The sequence below is a fragment of the Populus euphratica genome, unplaced genomic scaffold, assembly GCF_000495115.2.
Source record: "Populus euphratica unplaced genomic scaffold, PopEup_1.0 scaffold427.1, whole genome shotgun sequence".
NCBI lineage: Eukaryota > Viridiplantae > Streptophyta > Magnoliopsida > Malpighiales > Salicaceae > Populus > Populus euphratica.
In genome coordinates this window covers 23,200-45,992 of record NW_011500079.1, presented here as the reverse complement: position 1 = coordinate 45,992, position 22,793 = coordinate 23,200, and the positions used below count along the sequence as shown (strand labels likewise).

At 28.0% G+C, this 22,793-nt stretch overlaps 1 protein-coding gene across 1 annotated transcript; it reads right to left on the bottom strand.

Annotated features, from left to right (window-relative positions):
• Positions 1-18,821: 18,821 nt before the first annotated feature.
• Positions 18,822-20,271, bottom strand: LOC105108726 (ethylene-responsive transcription factor ERF039-like). Its single transcript, XM_011003148.1, has one exon. The coding sequence runs from the start codon at positions 19,939-19,941 to the stop codon at positions 19,180-19,182; it is 762 nt and encodes a 253-aa protein (XP_011001450.1). The 5' UTR covers positions 19,942-20,271; the 3' UTR covers positions 18,822-19,179.
• Between the last annotated feature and the right edge of the window lie 2,522 nt (positions 20,272-22,793).

Sequence of the window (22,793 nt, the reverse complement as noted above, 5' to 3'; positions counted from 1 at the left end):
AACCAATATCTATAGCATCTAATATTTTTTTAAACAAATTTTTTTAACTTAAGATAAAAAAATCATTTTTTAAAAAAAAAATTAACTCCCGTATAAGCTTCTATACATTATTGAATTCTAAACCAATATCTATAGCATCTAATATTTTTTTAAACCCTGTTTATTTTTATATTTCAAAAATATTTATAAATTTTTTTGAAATGATATAATATTTACACTATTTGATATAGTCATAATTTTATTGACTATTTATTTATGATGTTTTCAAAATAAAATATGTTTATAGAATATCTAAGTTGTGTTTGTATTAATCACAATTTGGTTCTAATAATCATGTTTGAATTGATTACAAGGTTGATTTAAGTTGATTCTTGAATTATTGAACACAAGGCATTTAAAAACAATTCCTTTGGTGATAGACTTGATGTAGGATGACAACATGGTATAGATATTGATAAAAATTCAAAAACAATTCAGTGCAAGTATTGTCAAAAAATTTCCTTATGATTTTACAATTTTTTTTTTATGATCCGAATTTATTTTGCATTTTCTGTGCCATGTCAAAATCATGATTTTAATAACCTTGAAGCAAATTATACTTTTTTAGCACAATACTTTCTATTTTTTAAAATAATCGGTTTTTTTTTTTCAACAACTCTATTTTGTTTTGGAACTCTAGAGTTTATACTTCATACTTAAAACTATTTTCTTCACAAAAGATTTCAAATGCAAGATTTTCATATTCTCCATCATGATGACTTCTAATTTTAGAAATCAAACTCTTTTTTTATTTCATTTTGAATTCTTTTATAAAATTTTAAAAAAGCTTTCATGTGCTTCATGTTTTTATGCAGTAAATAAAACCAATATAAACCGAGTATAATAATCTAGTATGATGAATGCATATATCTTACAATCAAGACTTGAAATACATATAAGAAATAATAGGTCTATATGAAGAAGTTGTAATGTTTAATTTATAAAGAATTGATTATCAGTTCTGAATGAGCTTTTAGCTTGTTTTTCATATAATAAGTATAAAAAATCACTTTCTTTTTATGGTCAAGTTATGGAAGTCCTCTCCTAAGGTCTCTTTCTTGAATAGCTTTTGAATCAATTTCATGTTAACATGTCCAAGTTTTCTATACTAAATGCAAGGCGAGTCTTATGAACTATTAAAATACTTAACATCATAATCACATAAGTGTTTTCAAGTTTTTTTTCTATAAAAATTATTTTGTTGTTAATAATGTAAATTATCAAGCAAGGTAAAAATTTAAAAATAACTATGCTGCCTCTGTCATAAAATTGATTATTATTAAGCAAGTTGTATTTTAAATTATAAACAGATAAAACATGTTTGATAGTAAAAGAATTTCCAATACCTTTTATATTTTTCCTGGTCTTATCTCCAAATATCACATGTATCACATGTCTAATATGTTTTTTTTTTTTATGGAAGGTAAATTTATATTTGTCACCCATTATATGTCTTAAACATTCATTATTTATATATCACTTGTGTGTTAATAGATAAACTACTAATTTTATGTGGCTTGTATCCTTTATCCAACAGATTCCGAAGTTAATAAATTAATATAGGGCATGTGGTATGTTAATAAATTAATATATATATAAAGTTTCAAAAGCATTTCTGTGTTTTGAAAAAAATTATTTTTTTTTGCTTCAAATGTTCAAATGTTTTTGGTATTTTTAAATTTTTTTAATGTGTTAATATTAAAAATAAATTTTAAAAAATAAAAAAAATAATATATTTTTAAACCAAAAAATATTTTAACAAATAACATCTATTACAATATCAAGTAGACTCTAAGAGCCTCTGTATCCTCTACACCACATGCATTCATTATTCTATTTCTTGCCCATCAAATACCTCCTCGCCAATTAATATGTCCATCTATGTAGATGTTTTATCTAATTTTATTTTATTTTATTTAATGAATTTTATGTGTATCGATTTTTATAATTATTTAGTTTAATAAATAATTAATTTTAATAAAAAAATTTATTAAACATAACTAGATAAATAATCTATGTTGTAAGATTAAATATCTTGATTTATTTTTTTCTCTTAATTTTTTTAATTTTATTTTTAATAATTTTATTTATTTATTTACACAAATAATTTTTAATTTTTTTAATTAGAGACGTGAATATTCTTTTTAATTTATATTTAGAAGTTTTTAGTTATGTAAAAAACAAGGCATTGAAAAAAGTTTACGTATTTAATTTTTTATTGATAAAAAATATTACTAGTTATAGAATACTTTAAAAGACGTGGGAAAACTATTATAGCTTACCTTAACCTTTCACTTTCCCATCTTTAATATATTATATTATTATAATTATAATTATAATTATATTATATTATAATATATTCTAAAAATTAAATGAAATGCTAAATTGTCTTTTTTATTATTTTATTATTTTTTTCTTTTAATTAATTTTTTTTATTTCATTTTGGATTTGATGAGTTAGTCTGATTTAACGAGTTAACTTAGATTTTTTTCTTTTTAATTAATATTTTTATTTAGTTTAGTTTGTTAATGTTAAATTTCTTTATATTTAATTATCAGACTTTCATGACATATCTCAGGCTTGATGGGTTAACTTAATTTGACGGGTTAACTCAGTTAATTTTAGGTAAACCCATCAATTATTTTATTCTATTTAGTTATCAAATTTTCATGACACGAATCCCAAATTTAACGGGTTAACCTGATTTGAAGGGTTAACCTAATTAATTCAGATTTTTTTTTCTTTTTCTTTATTAGTTTTTTTCTTTCTATTAGTTTTTTTCTTTTTAATTAATCTATTTAATTATCACACTTTTATGACACAACCTTATAGCTAGACCCATATCTAATGCTCAAGGGTCTGGTGTTGCAGCCAGACTCACTTAAACTTAAGTCATGTAAGTTTAATGTTATTATTAATATTATAAATAGTATTCTTGGGTCAAGCGTTGTAACTAGACCTAAGGCTTTTGGGTATATCTTTGGACAAAGACCTAACACTTAGATCTTAGCATTTTTTTATATTTTGCATGTAAGAAAAAAAATTAACCCGTGGCATATGCTTTTGTATTTTTTTCCTTTTCCTTTTTCTTTTTAAGCTTTTTGCTGTAAATAGCACGATGCAATCTATGGTGAAAAAGCTTATGCCTTTTGTTTATTTTTTTGTCTATAGTTTCTTAATATTAAAATTTTTTGTTTAATTATCGGGCTTTCATGACATGAGCCTCGGGTTTGTTGGTTTAACCAAGTTGATTTATATTTTTTTTTTCATTAGTTTTTTCCTTCCTCTAGGTAGTTTTCTCTTTGTCTTTTCCTTTTTAATTGATCTTTTTTAAAAAAATTTAGTTCATTAATATTAATTTTTTTTTCTATTTAGTTATCACACTTTCATAACATGAATCTCAGGTTTGACATTATCGGGCTTTCATGACATGAGCCTCGGGTTTGTTGGTTTAACCAAGTTGATTTATATTTTTTTTTCATTAGTTTTTTCCTTCCTCTAGGTAGTTTTCTCTTTGTCTTTTCCTTTTTAATTGATCTTTTTTAAAAAAATTTAGTTCATTAATATTAATTTTTTTTTCTATTTAGTTATCACACTTTCATAACATGAATCCCAGGTTTGACATGTTAACTTGATTTAGCGAGTTAACCCAATTTATTCTGATTTTTTTTCTTTCTGTTGGTTTTTGCTTTGTTTTTTTTAATTAATCTATTTAATTAACATACTTTTATGACACAACCTTGCAATCAAATCTACATCGAATACTATTAGGTTTGATATCGCAGCCAAACCCACTTAAACTTGGATTATGTAAGTTTAATATTATTATTAATATTATTTTTAGATTAGATATTACAATTAAATACAAGACTCTTAGGTATAACTTAAAAAAAAAATCAAATACTTTTAAATTTTAATTTTTTAATATTTTTTTATATAAAATAAATTGATCCCGACATTTCACGGTTCATGTAACTACTTCACGATTAAAGGACGCAGGCATGGTCTCAAAAGGGAACTATGGAGCCTTAATTCCACCACCGGCTATGGGTGATTTCTGCCGCATGCACAAGGACTGATTAGGGTAAAAAAAAAATCCCCCTATTTCCTGTGGTGATTTCATATTTACGATGCGTGGTAAGTGATATCATTGTAAATTTCAAGAATGTTTGCTTCTTCTTCTTTTTTTTTTGTCATCCTTGCAAATCATGTTTATTAGGGTTTCAGCTTGATATTCTGATTTGATTTATCATCAATGAAATTAATGTGATGTTAAAAAAATTTATTAATACTTGATTTTATAAAATAAATACAAATTTTATTGTTTATAAAAAATAAAATTATAACACAAAATTTTGACTATAGAAAAGGAATACAAGATTTTTTTAATAGCATGTTGCTTATTTACAAGTTTTAATCTACATGACTTTTTTCTTCTTTTGTATTTTTAGTCTAATTTAATATTTTTATTTTTTAATTCAAAACTTTATCTTATCTAGTTTATTATTTTTTTGACAAAATAAAAAAAAATTGTTGATTGTTATCATTTCAATAACAAAAAATAATTGAGAGTAATGATAATAAATTTTATTTGATAAAAAGAATTTTATTTATGAATTTTTTGAGTTTATTAAGATTTATGAGGTGTTTATTTTTTATACTTTTTTTTAAAAAAAAAAGTTGAAAATGAGATTTTTCTGTCAATTTAGTTGAGACTTGGTTTTCTAGCCACTTTAAGTGGTAGAAAAATCTGTATGGAAAGCCAATATATTATTTATTTTTTAAAATATAGAGTTATCCTATAATAAAAAAAGAAAAGAAGATTGAGCATGTGAGCCTTAATTGCAGGCCATGCTGTCCATCCATCTTTTTCATTTTTTCTGTTTAATTGTGTTGGCCCATCAAAACTCAGATGTAACTTTTTTAATTTTTTTTTATTTAATTTAGATTAAAATTATTTATAATAAAATAATTTAAATTATATTTAGGATTTTATTATATGATTATAATATTTTTTTATAATATTAGCGATCACTCTTTTTTAGATCCATCATGATTTTTTTTTTAAAGTTTAGTCAAGATTCATTATGATCAAATTATTAATTTTTTTTATTATACGAAAAAACACTTCAATGATACCAATCGTTTTTTTTGTTGTGTAAATTAATTTTGATTTCCATGATTAACTGAAGAAAAGTCCCAAGATATACAAATTCCTTCCCATGTTGCACAGCTTTAACACATGACACAATTTGATGGTCCGGTCCACAGTTTCTTCAATTGACCACCCAGCCCACGTTCTCTAAGCAGGCTTCACGTGGTCCTACAATGATTTTCAACTTGCCATCTGGGCCCATGTCTATGATTTTCTGAGCTGGGTTAACCGAAGCGAATTCTTTTCTCCCCTGAATTTTATATCAAAAACAAACCCCTGAACGATAAATAAATAAATCCAAAAATTCCAAACCAAAACCAGCTCAACCAAAAAAGCATCTCAGCCACAATTCCATTGTCTATGTCATACAAGCAAGCATTCACATGGTTAGAGTGTATAACAAATAGTTATTCACCGGTTTCAGATGGTGTTTAAGATTGTGACTAGACTGTATTTTTTTAAAATTTTGAATTTTTTAGCTTAATTCTTTGTTTTTTAAATTTTTTTGTTGTACTTATAACAAAAATTAATTTTAATAAATAAATAAAATATTATTTTGATATATTTTATTTTAAAAAACAATTTCCATCACACTCCAAATAAATACTTAGCCACTTCAATAGTTTCATCTAACCAAAACACCAAAATTTAATAAAGTGAAGATGGTATACACATGTTGAAGTGGATCCAATAAAATAATATAATTTGCTTTGACAATTAATTTAAAAATTTTATATCTTATTAAAAAGTTAATAAAAAAAATTTCAATTGTCATAAACCACCCTAATAAAATATGATATAATAATATATGAAGACTGTATGTTTGATTCCTTCTTCCTTACCATATTAATAAAATATTCATATTTATTTTATTGCAGACTATAAATGTTGGAGTTAGGATCCATTGAAATTAACTTTCACATATAAAGGTTTTATATAATAACACATGGTTAAAACTGATTTAGAAAAAGTTACAATAACTCCTGAAATTAACTTTCACATATAAAGGTTTTAATAGTTACAATAACTCTATATTTCATGTTTTTGAAGTCATAACCACCTTATTGGTATATATAAGCACTAATTTTCCATTTCATCTTCAACAACACTATCTAAAAATAAAGGTTGGTCAAGTTTGGTCCGAAAAAAATATGAAGTAAAAAACACTATATCGATTATGGCTGTCCAAATCTAAGAAAAAATATCATATTGATTATAGCTATCCTAATCTAGAATTGAGCACTATTTATGTCAACCTCACCATTGGATAAGGCACCCTCCTATCAATTTTTTTTTTTTTTTATCTTTAACTCTAATCAACTCCCTCAAAAGCTTAAGGAAGTTGAAAATTAAAGAGCTAATGTCTTCAACCTAATTTAAACTTTACTTATCATCTATATTTTTTTTATTTAATCTGAACATTAATATGACTATAATTAATTTTATTGAACATAAAAAGAGATGAAACTGCTATATCTTTAATCTTATCATTACTCAAAACTATATGATATTCTGGTTGCCTCTCATATTTAATAGACCTTCTACACTCTACCATATATGGAAAAGTTCTGTCATTTTTTTACGTTTTAAAACTACTTCACTCTATCAAATATACTTTTTTCCTAGCCTTCCTATATTATCCACTGCTCTAAAACTTCAAGCGACTAATTAATATTAAAGATAGATCTGTACAGTCTTTGTTTATTCAAAATATTTGGTCTTCTAATATTTTAATTAATCTTAGAAACCTATTCTTTCTTTTTTAAAAAAACCATCCATTTTATAGTTTGGCATATCAACACCACACAACTTCCTATTTAGATATTGGAGTATTCAAGATTGTTCTTTAAAAAGCAATCATTTTGATAAATGTTTTTTTGAATTATAGAGATAAGCCAAATTTGTTCCTAGTTATTTCATAAATTCATATGTTTGTAAATACTTTGGATTTCTCCTCTCATCATCATGCTATTCATAATATAACGAGTTTGTTTTTGCCTAAATATCTTTGGTTTCATTTTAGATTTTACGGTTTTCACAACTTCTTTGTTCCTCAACTTCTTTCTTCATAAAATCTATGATCAGTTTATCCATTAACTCTTAATTCTTCCTTCTTACTTGGCCTATATAGCTATAATGGAGCAGTGTTACCTTTATCATGATTGTTATCTTTGATCCTCGTCTACATTCATTTGTTGATCCAAGAACTTTAGACATCCATTAATAGGTTGTTATTGAAAAGGTATACATGCTCTCTTGAATTGGCTAGACCATCATAATTGTTCAAATTATTTTTATAGAAATATTGTTCTTAAAGAGTCGAGTGTTCAATACTTGTTTGCATAAGGAAAAACCCTTTCCATTAATAGAAGTTAAAGTCATTCTCATAAGTATGCTCATGTACAAATTGTTTTTTGCTCTTTTGTTTGTTAAGCTTTTAGGATCCCAGGGAGTTTGATATATAACGACAATTATGATAATTGGTATCCATCTTATGGTAGGTAGAAGAAGTATATTTAAAGTGCCAACTTTGTATGAGTATTGTAATGGCACGAGCGACCTATTATGTCACACTTGAATATCATGGTGACAAATTAAAAAAATAATCTTGAAAGAAAAAAGAACAGATATCTGACATCTTATTCTTTAGGGAAAACGGTCTTATTTAAGGAGTCACCACCTAGTATTATAGTTATTAGGAACCTTAACTAGTAAATAAATATTCTATGGTCTGGGACTAATTATATGAAAGGAAAGATGCTATTACTCCTTAAGTGTGCAAACTGCATTGCTGATTTTATCTAAAATTGTTAAAGCTTTGTTTGTGTTTTGTTCTTATGGTCATTCTATAATATTCCTGACTTTAGCGTCAATGAATATTCACCTATGAATATTTTCAATTCTAACATTGATAAATATTACAGCGTCAATGAATATTCACCTATGAATATTTCCAATTCTGACATTGATAAATATTACGTAATATATAAAATATGGTATAATTTGTAACTCTTGCATCAATGAATACATCTATAAAAATCTGAATAAAAAACTATTTTTTATTATGTTTTTATTTATTTATTTTGAGTGGTTGTAACCCAACCTGTATGGCTGGATAGAACTAACCTTCCTAGTTTGGTCATAACCAATTAAACAAGTGAATTATAATTTACTTGCTATAATAGCGAGCGAATTATAATTGATCTACAGCGAGTGAATTATAATTCATAGCTACTAACGTGAATCATAATGCAAGAGAGGAAGCGACTCACTGGCACTGACGATGGCTGGAGCCACGGTCGGAAGAGAAAAGAGAAAGCTAACCACGGTGGAGCAGGATCTTTCCTTGATTGGGAAACTAGTGGACGTTGGCAGGAAAAGCTCGGTGGAAAGAGAGGAATGCCCGTTGTAGCTTGTAGTCTGCTGCTGTTCATAGCTGGTGCAAGGGCTGAAGAGAAGAATCTGTGTCGGAGTTGCTGCTTTCGCCGGTTGAAAGCTCGTGCTCGGCTGGAGAGGGGAACTTAACCAATGATACCCACTGCTGAGAAGTTGATCCTGCAGTTTTTGATGGTTGGAGAAGAAGGTGCCATTAATTTTGCTGCATGAAGATCTTCCAGTACCGCTGTTGCTGTGTTGCTGAAGACAACATTACTGCTGTTGGGAAAGGAAGATTGCTGCTGATTTCAGCTGGGATGATGAAGACTCTGTTATTGTTGTTACATGGAAGGGACCGTGCCCTATTGCTGCAACTGAGGGGGTGGTGCAACCGGAGACGAGGATGATGGTTTTGGAGATGTGATGCTGTTGGCTGAACAGACACTCCCCCTGTTTCTTTTTTTCTTCACTTGTTCTGGTCGTTCTGTTTTTTTAACCTCTGAAGTTGGCTTCGTCACCCTAGACTCTGGTTCATCTCCCCGGGTTCGTGGTCATCTGTTGGTCATGGGTTCTTCCTCTCCATGAGCAAGTGTAGGAAAGAGCTTGACAGGCTTGTCACAGACTTGTCCAAAAGACCATTCACATAGCATGCTTTGAAACTAAACTTCTTGAACGTTATTTTCTTTGGTAGTCTGGAGGTGAGGGGGTTGGAGTCTGTTAGGGGAAACCTAAGGGTGAAGGCTGAAGGGTGGTGATGTTCGTTCGGCTGAGAGGGGAGGCCAAGGCTGGCGCTGTGAAGGTTTTGGTCTCAAGACATAGAGGAAAAGAAAAGCCATGGAGGGCTTGGTCTGCCTGTTCTTGGTGACTGGGAAGAAGAGGAGGAAAGAAAATCGATGAAAAGGGGGTGGCGGCTAAAAGCAGGGAGTGGGATGCCACCCCTCCTTCTCTGGTTCCCTATTTTTCTTTTCGTTTTTTTAGGTTTTTCTTGTAATGGTCTTCTACTGAAGTTTTTGTTTTTGTCTTTCTCCATTTTTTTTTCATATGCTCAAATATGTATTTCCAGTATAAAAGTTTCTTTGCATGTGAGAAATAAAGTTTCAATTAAACTCATTTTTTTTTTAATTTTGAATTTGATAAAAAATCAAATTCAAAAACAGATAACTATCAACTATCATTATCTTGAAAACAAGAATTATCTTGAAGATAAGGATATAATAACAAAAGCACATTGTAATTCGTAATTTTCACGCAAGTTGACAAATTACATTTTTCATCAAAATAAATCTTTGATATTTTAATTTTACATTTTAAACCTTATAAAATTAAATTAAAAAGCCAATGGATCAAAGTTAGGTTACAATACATTGAAAGACTCTAATGAATTTTATCCTGCCTAGTCTCATCTGAGTAGTGTAATCGTCTAGGGATGCCTGGTATAACTAGTAACCGTGGCACTAGGATGTGGTGTATTATTGATGGTGTCAAGACTTGTTGGGGTGACAAGGTTTGATTTTTTTTTTTCCTTGGGTTATTAACACAACCTAAGTAAGGAGTTACATATGACTGATAAGTTGTTAAAGGTCTGATTACGTAGCAGTATCTAGGACAACAAGTAGATATGTCCCATAGCCTGGCTCAGGTGCATCTTCGTTGTGTGTCATGAAATGATCTGGAAATGTCAAAAATAATTTTTAGAAATTGATTGTTTTTTTATTAGTTTCACATAGACATCGTCAAATGATAAAGTCCTAAAATCCTAGATGCCGAGGAATAAAACTTATGTGTTGGATAATCAGTTCAACTTTTATTTTAAACAATACAATTCATTCTCTATAGATAAGGTGTTTGATGGCTTGACATGGAAAGTCTAGATAGTTGATAGTTAGTAGCTGGTGATGCTTAATAAGTTAAGGTGATTGATACTTGTAAAAGATTTCTTTTGTAGTTTTATAGACTCCCAAATGTTTAAGTAAATATATTTTTTGAAAGAGAAAATATGATAATATTTTAAAAAGATAGATTGTGAAAATATACATGATAAAAATATTGAGAATGAAAAGATTATGAACGTGAAGTTTAAAAAATTTATGGTGTATTTATAGCTCACGAATCTTATCTTTTTGAGGAGATGAGGGGTTAAAATATAATTTTACTCTTATGATATTTTAAGTTGTATTTTAATCAAAATAATATATATTGGATCAATATAAAATATTTAGGAACGTGCATGGAGTCTTAATTTTTTTTTTTTAAAGAAAGTGTTGCTTGCCTAAGCTTATTAAAAATGAAAAATAAATCCATACATGCTGCTGAACCTAAACATATTAGGCTTCGTAGCTTGAGCCCATATAAATGTTATGATGCAGGCCCAACACTCCAAACATCAACTAGGCGAGTGCCTAGATAGGTGATGCCTTGGTGTACGCCTAACATGGGCTTAGGCTACCATGCTCGAGCCCATACACCTTAGTAATAGTTGGGCTAGGGAGTGGTAGCTGAAGCCTATAAAATTATTTTTAGGTCTTTTAGGTTATTTTGTAAACTTTTTAAATTTGGATTTATCAAATAAATAAATAAAGACATATAAATTAGTTATACATGGAAAATTCTAAAAACATAATAAAGAACATGGTCTTTATATATAGGCCTCCAAATAGCTCAAGATTCTAATATAATTTATATTCCTTACAAACCAATTAAAATCATTCTTAAATGGTTTGGTATAATCCAAACTCTTCATTTATATATCTAACTTTGTAAATATCAGAGAGTTAATCTTTGTTTTAGACTTGTAATAATAATTTTCCATGAAGTGACTAATTCTAAAACTTTTAAAATTTATGCATTTCTAGAATTTGTCATTGGGATTTCACTAGGTTATGCATAAGAGAAGACTTAGAATCTCCTAGTCTTTTTACTTGTGCTATACGAAGAATAAATATATTTTTTAAAATTTTTAAAAAATTAAAAATATTAAAAAGTAAAAAAATTGATGTATACCAACTAAAACAATCTTAAAATACTCATAGTGATATATTAGATGATATATTATAATTTTTTTTTTTACTAAGATAGCAATACATTAAACTGACTTGAATCAACCATGACTAACTTGCAAAATCTACAATCTATGATATAAGATTATGATAAACTCTATGCTATAAAAAAAATGCAACTCAAGGTATTAAGTCAACCGAGTTTAATAAATTTAATTATTGTAATAATATAAAAAAAGCAATCATGATTTAATAATATGAAATTTAAGTAATCGAATCAATTAAACCCAAATTAATCTTTTAAAATTATAATTTATTAAATCTTAGATATAATTTAAAATTATAATTTAAAATTAATCAATTGAACTCATAGTTAAATTGTTTTAATAATTTCTCACTTTTCCAGGTCGATATATGTCTTGATAGTTCGATAGTAGAATTACAACTTAACATATTTTAATCCTAATTGCTTTTTATGGTGACGATAGGGTAATGGATCCGATGTTGGATGCCTCTGTCTATCGAATAACCCAAAAAGTAGTGTGTGTGTGTATATATACTGGTCAATCAACTTAAAAAAAAAACCCTAGAATAAAGGCACCAGCTGTGATTGCTTTTTTCTTATTTATTTATTTATATTATTTTATTTAATACATGTGTGTGTTCACACCTTATTTTATGAACTAGTGGCGCTCTTGAACGAGATGTTTCTGGTTCAACCTAAGAGTAGATGTTAACGAATTTTACAAGACACTATCATATACCAACAAAAAGCTAATGATTGCTAATATTTCAGGATTATATCCGTCTCTTTCTTACAAATCGATCTCAGCTCCTTTCAATCTATAATTAACAGAAGTACTAAGCTAGCTGTTTAACTCTTCAGCTAGCTGGCCCTGGGTCCTCTGATGTCATGCCTGACTCTATATATGTGTGTGTGTGTGTGTGTGTTACCCTTCGAAGAAGCTAGAAACACTTTCCAGGGATGATGTGAAATTGTGCCTCTATTACGATATATGATTAAATATAGGATTACACTTCACAAGTGGAAGCTAATGATGGAATATTTTGGCATACAATGAGAATAGTTAAAAGTTTGCAATCACACTATCCTGCATGATCCAGAAAGAATTGACTCACTTTTAATATTTTTTTAAAATATTTGAGTATGATAATAGTTATATTTTAAAATATTATTTTATATAGAAATATATTAAAATAATATTTTTTTAAATATATTTTTGATGACAGCCTGTGTCAAGTGATTAAAAAAACATTACAAAAATTAGTTTGAAAAATCTCAAATTTTTATATAAAAAAATTAGAAAATTAGTTTAAACAAATAACCATGGCTTGAAAAGCCATCCTCAATTAGTCAAAAGAATAAAGGACAAAGATGGCTTCAATGGCCACTAGTATTTCTCTCTCCTTTCCCATCTCCTACCCTCCTTTATGCCGTGGACCCTCAATGTCCGTTGTCTTATATAAACATCAAATAAAAAAAAAGTTGTTTTCAAAGTCAAAACAGTCCAAATTCCGAATGAATGTGCTATGTCTTCCTTCGATGATTTTCTGCTCAGAGACAACTCACAAGTCAGATTACGTTTGCTTTAGCGTTCTTACCGGATTTGTTTTTTTTTTTTAAAAAAAAATATAATGCTGATTGATTTTTAAATAATTTTTATATTAAAATATATATTAATAATAATTATTTTTATTTTTAAATTTTTATATTAATATATTAAAATAATTTAAATATACTAAAAACACATTAATTTAAAGTAAATAAAAAAATAATTTTTTAAAAAATTTTTTAAAAATACTTTAAAAATATATAAATAAACAGGTCAGACAAAAATTTTTTTTATCAAACATATTAAAAGCACTAGTATATATTTACTGGGTTTCATAATCTTTATTAGGATTCAGTTTTGAAATTATTATTTTTTTGTCTAAAAGGAATCTATGGATCGCATATAGTTTAATATTATTTCATTAATACATTCCTTTTTTCTTTATGATAAAAACGACCATATGTTATAGAGATCAGTAAGCCGGTTTGTGTAGAATTGTTGAAGAGTTTCTTGAAGTCCCTGTCTTTCCTTGAACTCGATCTCATTAATAAGTGTCTTTTTAGGTTTTCCGTAATAATGGACAAATGGTTGCCAGCGGTGCTTTTAAAGGCCGAACATAGTATTTTTTAAAAATTGAAAACATACATCAATAACTTGTAAATTATTATCTATTTGACTTGCATTTCTTCAAGAGATAAATATTTTTTCAATAAAAAAAATTAAATATGCAGATTCTTTACATGTTTTTTAACATAAAAAAAATCCAAATATAAATTTTTTTTTTATACAAACATCTAATTAAATAAATTAAGAATCATTTGTGTAAATAAATGAATAAAAAATCATTAACAATAACTAAAAATAAATCTGAAAAAATCAAGAGACACATGTTGATTAAAAAACTTAATTTTGTAATATAGAAAATTAAATTGGTTGTGTGATAGAAATCTAATTTGGATAATACGAGTGAGCCAAACAAGGTTAATCTACAAAACTTATAGTCCAGATTATAAGATTAGAATAACTTGATATAAGATAAAATTAAAAAAAAACTACAATGATAATTTAAAAAAAAACTAATAATAAATAATGAAATTAAATAAGAAAATAAACAAAATTTTTTTTTGATGAATATTAATTTTTCAAACCATTGACCTGGATTATTAGACTAGAAATATCATATATGAAAAAAATAAAAAGCTCAATTTTCAGCAAATTAATATTGAAAGATAAAATCAAGAAAAAAATTAATTTCACAAAAAGAACATAGATAAAAAAAATGATAATTAAATGAATGAGGATAAAAATTAAAATAAAAAATAAATTAAAAGGCAACTAATTTTTTTCAATTGAGGGTTAAATTAAAAAGAAAAAAAAATCAACAAAATGAGATTAACCAAACCAAAAAATAATACACCAAAAATCTATAATGAATGATGAAATTGAATACTAATAAAATTTTTATAAAATGACAAGGAAAAAAATAAAAAATCATAAAAATAAAAAAATAAAATTGAAATATAAAAAACAAAAAGGTCCAACCAATCATTTTTGAGGGAATAAAAAGAAGAAAATAAAAAATAAATTAAAAGGCAACTAATTTTTTTCAATTGAGGGTTAAATTGAAAAGAAAAAAAAATCAACAAAATGAGATTAACCAAACCAAAAAATAATACACCAAAAATCTATAATGAATGATGAAATTGAATACTAATAAATTTTTTATAAAATGACAAGGAAAAAAAATAAAAAATCATAAAAATAAAAAAATAAAATTGAAATATAAAAAACAAAAAGGTCCAACCAATCATTTTTGAGGGAATAAAAAGAAGAAAATAAAAAATAAAAACGTATTGGTAATAAAACATCTTATATTTATTGTCACATATCAGGAGAAAAGAGAACACATCAACACTTCAAATAAAATGCAAAAGTATAAGTTTGGTCAATAAGAAACATTGCATGCATCATTTAAAAAGTACCTACATTATTAAATATTTTGAATTTAATATTAATTTTTCAAATGAAAAAGTTCAAATTTCAACATGTCAATGATAGTTTTTATTTTAATTTATTTATCATGGTCTACAATACTTTTTCTACACCTTGTAGAGTTTATTTTAATGTTAAAATGTTCATAAATAAATCCAATCTTAATTAGATTTTCCACCTAATTATTTATTTAGTTCTTAACATGTTAATTTTAATTAGCTTTTCCATCTAGTTAACCCGACAATCCCCGTCCCCTCCCCATTTCTTCATCTTCATTTAATTAAAATCGCAATAGCCCTCTCTCTCCCATTTCATAAATTCTTTCAACCTTCCTCCCCACAAATTCAGCCACCCAACCAGCTTTTGTTGACAAATCTTTGTTTATTAGTGTCAGTTTTCCTTATTTGGTTCTATTATTTTTTATTTAGTTTTACTCCACCAAGTAAGCAAATAAACTCATATAAATATTTTAATTGTTTTATAATAATAATTCTATTTTATTAATATATGATTTTTGTTTTAGGCTTTATTTAGGATTTTGTAGAAATGAGTTTAATTTATTATTTGATGAAATTGAGTGTAATTTTATAATTTAAGTTTGGTAGAATTGAAGAGATAATGCATAATTTAATAAGTACCAATTATTTTCTATCAATTTTATGGTTAAATTAAAAATTTAAGAAGAATTGATTTTGTGTGAAATTGATAATAATTAAAAAGTATTAATTTATGTTGAAAAATTTTCAATTAAAAAAATTATGAATTATTTGGTCCCAATTAATTTTAATCAATTATGGGTTTTCTTAAAAATTTATAGAAAATTAAATTAATGTATAATTGATAACAATTAAGGTATTAATTGATGTTATTATATATTGATGATACTATAATATAAAATATTACAATGTTTAATTTTATTAGACTAGTGAGTTAGTATATTTAGTTTATCATAATAAGAGCCTTCAAAACATAAAATATATTTAAAAAAGTCTAGAATTCATAAAATTTTAAATTTATAAGCATGTAAAATAAGAACTTATACAAACATGCTTTCAACATAAATATAATAATAAAATTATAGCATATATTCAAACTTTTAATTGATGTTAACTCAAAAATGCATGCATATAAATAATAAAAATATCTATATTTAAATTAAAACAAATGATGTTACTTTTTAAAGCATTATTACTTTTATTGTTATAAATTGTGATTTTTTTGCCCTTGAGACTTTATTATTTCTCAGTTATACAACTCGAATATTTATAATATATCTTTCAAGATTCCAACAATAGTTTTTTAGTTTAGATACATTTTTTAATTTGAATGAAAATAAAAGAATTCAATTATCTCTCAATAAAATAAATCTAAAATTCTAGATTTGAAAGGAAACACAAAACATAAAAAGAGAAGAAAAATAATAAAAATAAGATGAGAAAAAATGTGTAATAATATGAAAAAAAACATGTTAGAAACTCTCCATTCAACCCTTTTTTTTATAATAAATTTTAAAAGCTTAAAGATTAAAGAATTATTTATAATAATAATTAGAATTATTTCTCACCATTACAATTTTTGATTAACCATTATAAATCAAGAATTAAATATGAATGTAGTAACTATAAATATAAATTTATAAATTGAAAAAATTATTTAATGTTGTAAAAATTACTTTTGAAAGAAACTGTTTGGATTAGATAAAACAATGCGCTGGAAGAAATAATATTTTATGAATGATGCTCCAATAACAAATTTTAATTAACAAAAAATATTTTTTTTATAACTTAAAATATTGTATTATAATAAATTCAAACTAATATCCAACTCGAGTGGAAGCCCAATTGGTATATACAGGTGAATTTAAACTCAAAACTTAATTTGCTCATAACATCTTTTTTATAAAAGTAGGAATACCATTTGAATTTAATTCTAACTTCTCTCTTTATAAACTCTATTTTTTGACATGAAGTTCTTTTGGAAGGTTTCTTAACTGTGTCAAAGCTTATGGAAATTTTTGATGAAATATTCTTTCCAATACTAGTGGAATAGAATACCCGGAGGAGCTAGTTTTTGATAACGTTATTCCATTGCCTATTTTGTTAGCATTGAAAAATACCAATGAAATTCATTATATGCCAACGGATCGACAATTTTCAATTGTCTAGTAGTGATTTTTAAATTTCTTAAAATTTAGTCCTTTTGTCTCATGTTCATTATTAATTTATTTTGTGTGTTTTTTTTTTTAAATGTCTAATAAGAAAAGAAGATTAGAACTCGATGATTATGAAAGAAGGCGTTTTCCGAATAAAAAAAACTACTGAATTGATGATGACTAACATCTATCAAGGAACAATTTAATCATTTTTACAATAAAAATAAATGAATTAATTTTGATAAGGTTAAGTTAGTTAAAATTAACTGGTGTAGCTCGTTAACTTTGAATTTATAGAGTTAAATCTTAATCAATCGGCCGCAGCATTGGATCCTTTGAGTCGCGTGAAAATAGGTCGCTTTCTCTTGTTCAAAACATGCTCCGAGTTTTATTAGCAATATTGTACAGGAATTCTATGTATTTTTGTCTAAGATTCTCTAGCATGACATGTATATTCAGTTTAGTATCGACCACACACGTATTTTGGCATCCATCCATGGCTGAGTCTTCCTTAAAGTACTTGAAAAACGATGATGGCCACTGATTGGTGTAAGCTTGAAAAATATCGAATGATCTTGCAAATGATTGGACAATGAGAATACCATAATCAATCATAGAGTGACCCTGCTTGAGAGTTTCTACAGCTGAACAACATGATACTGATCTGTTCTGTATATCGTGCTGCCTTACGTACGCTATCATATCAATGGTCATAGTCAAATTTCATAAATAATTTCCCATGGGACCAATTACGTGATGTTCATTGTATTATCAACACCAAGGGGTCCATATCTAATTTGAACATTTATCCACTAAACATTATGATTAGCTGTGTGATTATTTAACACAAAAAATGCATCTCCAATTAAAGTATGAAAAGTAAATAATATTTAATCTATCTGAGAATGCTGATTTAATTAATAAGAAAGTTACATTTTAACAGTACAATTCCACCAATAGCTAATGTCTAGTTTCAGTGGCTCATGGAGACGGATAGTGAGAAAATAGTGATTGCAAGACCAAATGAAGCACCGTAGAATCACACACAGCACTGATCACCATTTTTATTTTAACCTGTTTTGTTTGATGGGGTGTGGATAAATGTTTTTCCATACCCAACATCACGAGGCTTGATTTATTAGAAGATGGGTTAATAAGAAAGAGCATTTAGCTAAGGATTTGGAATTAAAAAAATTGTTTTCTAAGGACTTGGGATTAAATGATTTGCTTCCTGTGTGTGATCTCATGTTGAAATTTTTGGTTGTTAATAGTATTGTTATTAGAAACTTACATGGTTGTTAATTTCAGTATCCGTAGAATTAGTCATGATACATATATCCACGTTAATCAAAACAAAAAAAAAAGAGCATTCAGCAGAAATGAAAGAAAAAAATGAAGAGGCTGCCACATATACGTTATATATGATTGATCATCAAGCTTCAGGCGCCCATGATCATAGCAATGTTTATCAAATTAAAGTAGATGGATAATTGAGTCTGATTCAAGAAAAAATAAAAAAAAATAGAGAAGACAAATCAAGGATCAGAAAAGGAAAAATGGAATAAACAAAAGCATTCAGGTCATACATATGGGATTCATGACCACGATTTATTACATATACTCATAATTAAACTTTGCCATTTATCCAATATCTGTACGAGGTAAGGTTCATGTAGATCGAAGGGGAATAAGGCACTGCTATTAAATGTACACCTAATGGCCAATTCATGAAAATCCAAGCTTCAGTAATCAGGTTTTGCAATATCTGCGTCAAAACCCAACTTGTATATATATATACACACACACACACATCCATACCTGGACGTACTGACTTTTCTGTCTCAATCCTTTGCAGAAATTAAGCACGGTGCTGGCTTGTAGATTTAATAGATGTTTCTACTTGAATGGTATATTCCCAGAAGGCTCCTCGTGATGCCAAAATCCGATATCAGAAGTCTCGGCTCCAACCAGCTGCCATGATGACAAGTAACAAAACTCATCAAACTGATGGTCTTGCAAAATATCCGGCAAATCGATGAATGTGTCATCACCGTCATCTCTTAATGGTGAGCTTAATGAATACTCCTGTGTCTCATTAGATGCCACTGCCAGAGTACTATCCGGGGAGTGAGGAAGCATCAGCTCGTCTTCAGCTTCGGTTTCCCGGCCCTTTTGACTTGTCTTGCAGCTCAAGGCAGCTGCCAGGGCAGCGGCAGCTTGAATATCTTTGGGAGATGAACTAGCTGGACGTGGAAATTCATGAGCGAGTTCAGGGAAATTAAGGTGAGCTGAACTACCTTTAATTGTAAGGGCAGCTACATCGTGAGCTCGAGCCGCCATTTCGGGTGTTGGGAAAGTTCCTAGCCAAATTCTTGACTTCTTCTTTGGTTGCCGGATTTCGGACACCCATTTTCCCCATTGACGCATTCTTACTCCGCGGTAGGATGGGTGCCTCCCAGCATTTCCACCACTCTTAGCCTTTCTGTTACCTTCATTACTGTTTTTCGGGTCTTGGTTTCGCTTAGAGCTGTCTTGAGACTGATCTTGTTTTCTGGAATTCTTCATTGGAGAAGGGAAGGAAGAGGAGGCAGAGGTGATTGAAGAAGAGGAAAAGGTGCTAGTTAGAGCATCACATTGTGTATTTAGTGATGTTTCCATGAGAAAGAGAAAGTAGGAAAGAAGTTAGAAGCGTGTGATGGAAAGAGCTTGAAACAAGGGATCATTGGTCATTAATTGTAGTATTTTAAGTCATTACAATGAAGATATATAAAGAAAAGCAAAAATACGCGATTCCTCAAAGAAATGGGTCCTAAAAAAGACCTCAAACACAAAAGGGGTTACAGTCTTGGTAATTCTTTAGCTTATTTCGATTTTAAATAATGCATAGTTTGGCTTTATCTTGTACGGTCTATTATTTCTTGGCATCTCATGTCTTGTTAAGATGCTTGAATTGAATGATCGTCCTAATTAATTTCTTCATATTTTTCTTTGAGTAATGTTTCATATATATTTGATCTTGAAGTGTAAGCTATATATATGTATATATAAAATTAACACGCTAGGTGATAATTTAAAGCCTTGTTGGAGAACAATGGTAAGGCAGTAATGTCGATCTTTTGCTCAATAATATCCTCGATCCAAAATCCATTGAAGTCATGAACTCAAAATGAAAGCTGGCTTGGGTCCCCTCCTGTGGAGTAGCGTTGTGAATCGTGAAATACTAGCTACTGCTTTATTCGGCTTCAGTATTGACCTTCTGTTTTTTTCTCACACTACATGTCATAATCTTCCAGCTAGAGCAACCTTTCTCTCTTATTAACTCTTATAACCTGTGAGGAAAATTTAATTTCTGGATCTTTCAGGACAAGATTAACGTGACGCTATCAGCCAAAATAATTGCATCCTGGTGATTCAAATATCCTCTAGAAGTCAAGAAACTAGACAGCTAGATATGCAAGTTTCAAAGGCACAGCCTCTTTTCTTAAAATACAACTGTTCATGACGAAACTCATCACCAAGCTTACGCTCTTAATTTTCTGTTTTTTCCGCTTCATTTATCGCATCTAATACTTCTATCAAGCAAGAGTTTTATTTTAATGCTAGAATTAGAATATAAAGCTTCGAATTCATAAATCTATTCTCTCTTTTTATATTACGAGTAGTTAAGTGGTTTATTCTTGAATTTAATATTTTTTTTTCTAGTTTTTATGTTTTCCGTATATATATATGTATGTATGTATGTATAATGTACAAGTTTTTTTATTCATTAACATTATGATGAGATTTTAGTAAAGTTATGTTATAGGAAAAAGAGAGAGATAGAGAGAGATTTTGGACTTTTTTTACCTCCTGTTGAGAAAAATAATTTTGTTCATTTTAAAATAATCCAATCATGCTGCATTTTGTTTATTTTCTTGTGGAGTCGAATGGTCAACAATATGAATCATAGGAACGACCTTAATTAGGAAGCTAGCCAGCATGGATTTTATATACAGAAACACATGCGAATTTGACACTGGAGGCTAATTAAAATGCATGCCATCAACTAAAGTCTTTTAAGACCTATATTTTTGTCTCAAAGTCTTCTCATCTCCAATATTATGGTTTATAAAATAGTAGATTAAAAAAAAGAAGCTTATAAGGAGTTCTATTAAAACCAAGAAATATAGACTTGTATTCCATCCACACACCAAGATAATTAGAGTTTTTTTTAAGAAAAAAACTTAGATGAGGACAAGGATCGTGTTTGAAAAATGTTTCATCGTATTTAAAAAAAAAAATCCCATCAATCCTACAAATTTAATAACCAATATTTCAATAAAAAAACATGTAACAAGGGGTACAAATAGCATAATTTAATTTCCAAGGGAATCCTGATTATTATTTTATATTACTTATTTATACGTTTTATATTTAATTTTTGGGAACATACATGCATGAATCTTTTCACGGAATGTATGTCCAAATAACTCAAACTCTTGATAATTAGCTTTTAGACTTGAAGATCGCCATATATACATTGGATCAGGGTTATACATTGCGTTCAGAAGGGATGAATATATATATAGCTTTCGAAAAAGAATCTATTGATTATACATATCCCAAATTCTCACTCGGGCTGGCAAAATTTCTGCTAGATAGTAGAATCTTTAATGAGAGATATGAACAAGAAGCTTTGAGAAAACTAGAAAAAGGTTCGGGATAAGAAACACTCAATTAATTTTCCATGTTCTTGCTGTAGTTAAGCTGCTTAGGATACTAGAATATCAAACTATGAACGTAAAAATTGAGAGAAGCATATTACCTAGAGATCCTGAGGCCCAATTCTTGACTGGAGGGGATATCAAAAGAGAATCGTCCCCCACTGAGCATCCCTAAAGCTTTCTAGGATGAAAAGTTCAAATTCGTCCATAAAGTTTTTAAAATTTGTTTATTTGAGGCTAATAAGGGACGTAATTCGTCCTCACTAGATTCTATTTGGAGACAAATTTCATCTCCATTGGATGCTGTGGGGGGCCGAAGTTCGTCCCCGATGGGTGCTATAGAAGACAAATTTCGCCTAAAAAATATACATTTTTATTTAGAAATCTAATTTTAGGTAAGATTTCGAGACGAATTTTGTCCTTCTCCTTTGGCTCATTAGGGAAGAAATTTGTCCCAGTAAACTAGGTTATCCTTTTCCAAACTGATTTTAAGTGAACTTTTAAGAAAAGTTTTTGTCCTTGTAGAACATCTTTAGGGATGAAGTTCGTCCCTTTTGGGTCATTGGGGAAAAAAATAGTCCCCATAGCCTATATTATCCTTTTACAAACTGAATTTTTAGATGAGTTTTAAGGATGATTTTCATTCTTATAGGAAAACTTTAAGATGAAATTCGTCCCCTTTGGCTCATTGGGGAGGAATTTGTCCCTTATCCTAGATCATATCTTTTTAAGATATAGAGTTCAGATATGGCATGCATTTTGGAATGATTTTAATCTCTATAGGTGACTTATAGAGACCAAATTCAT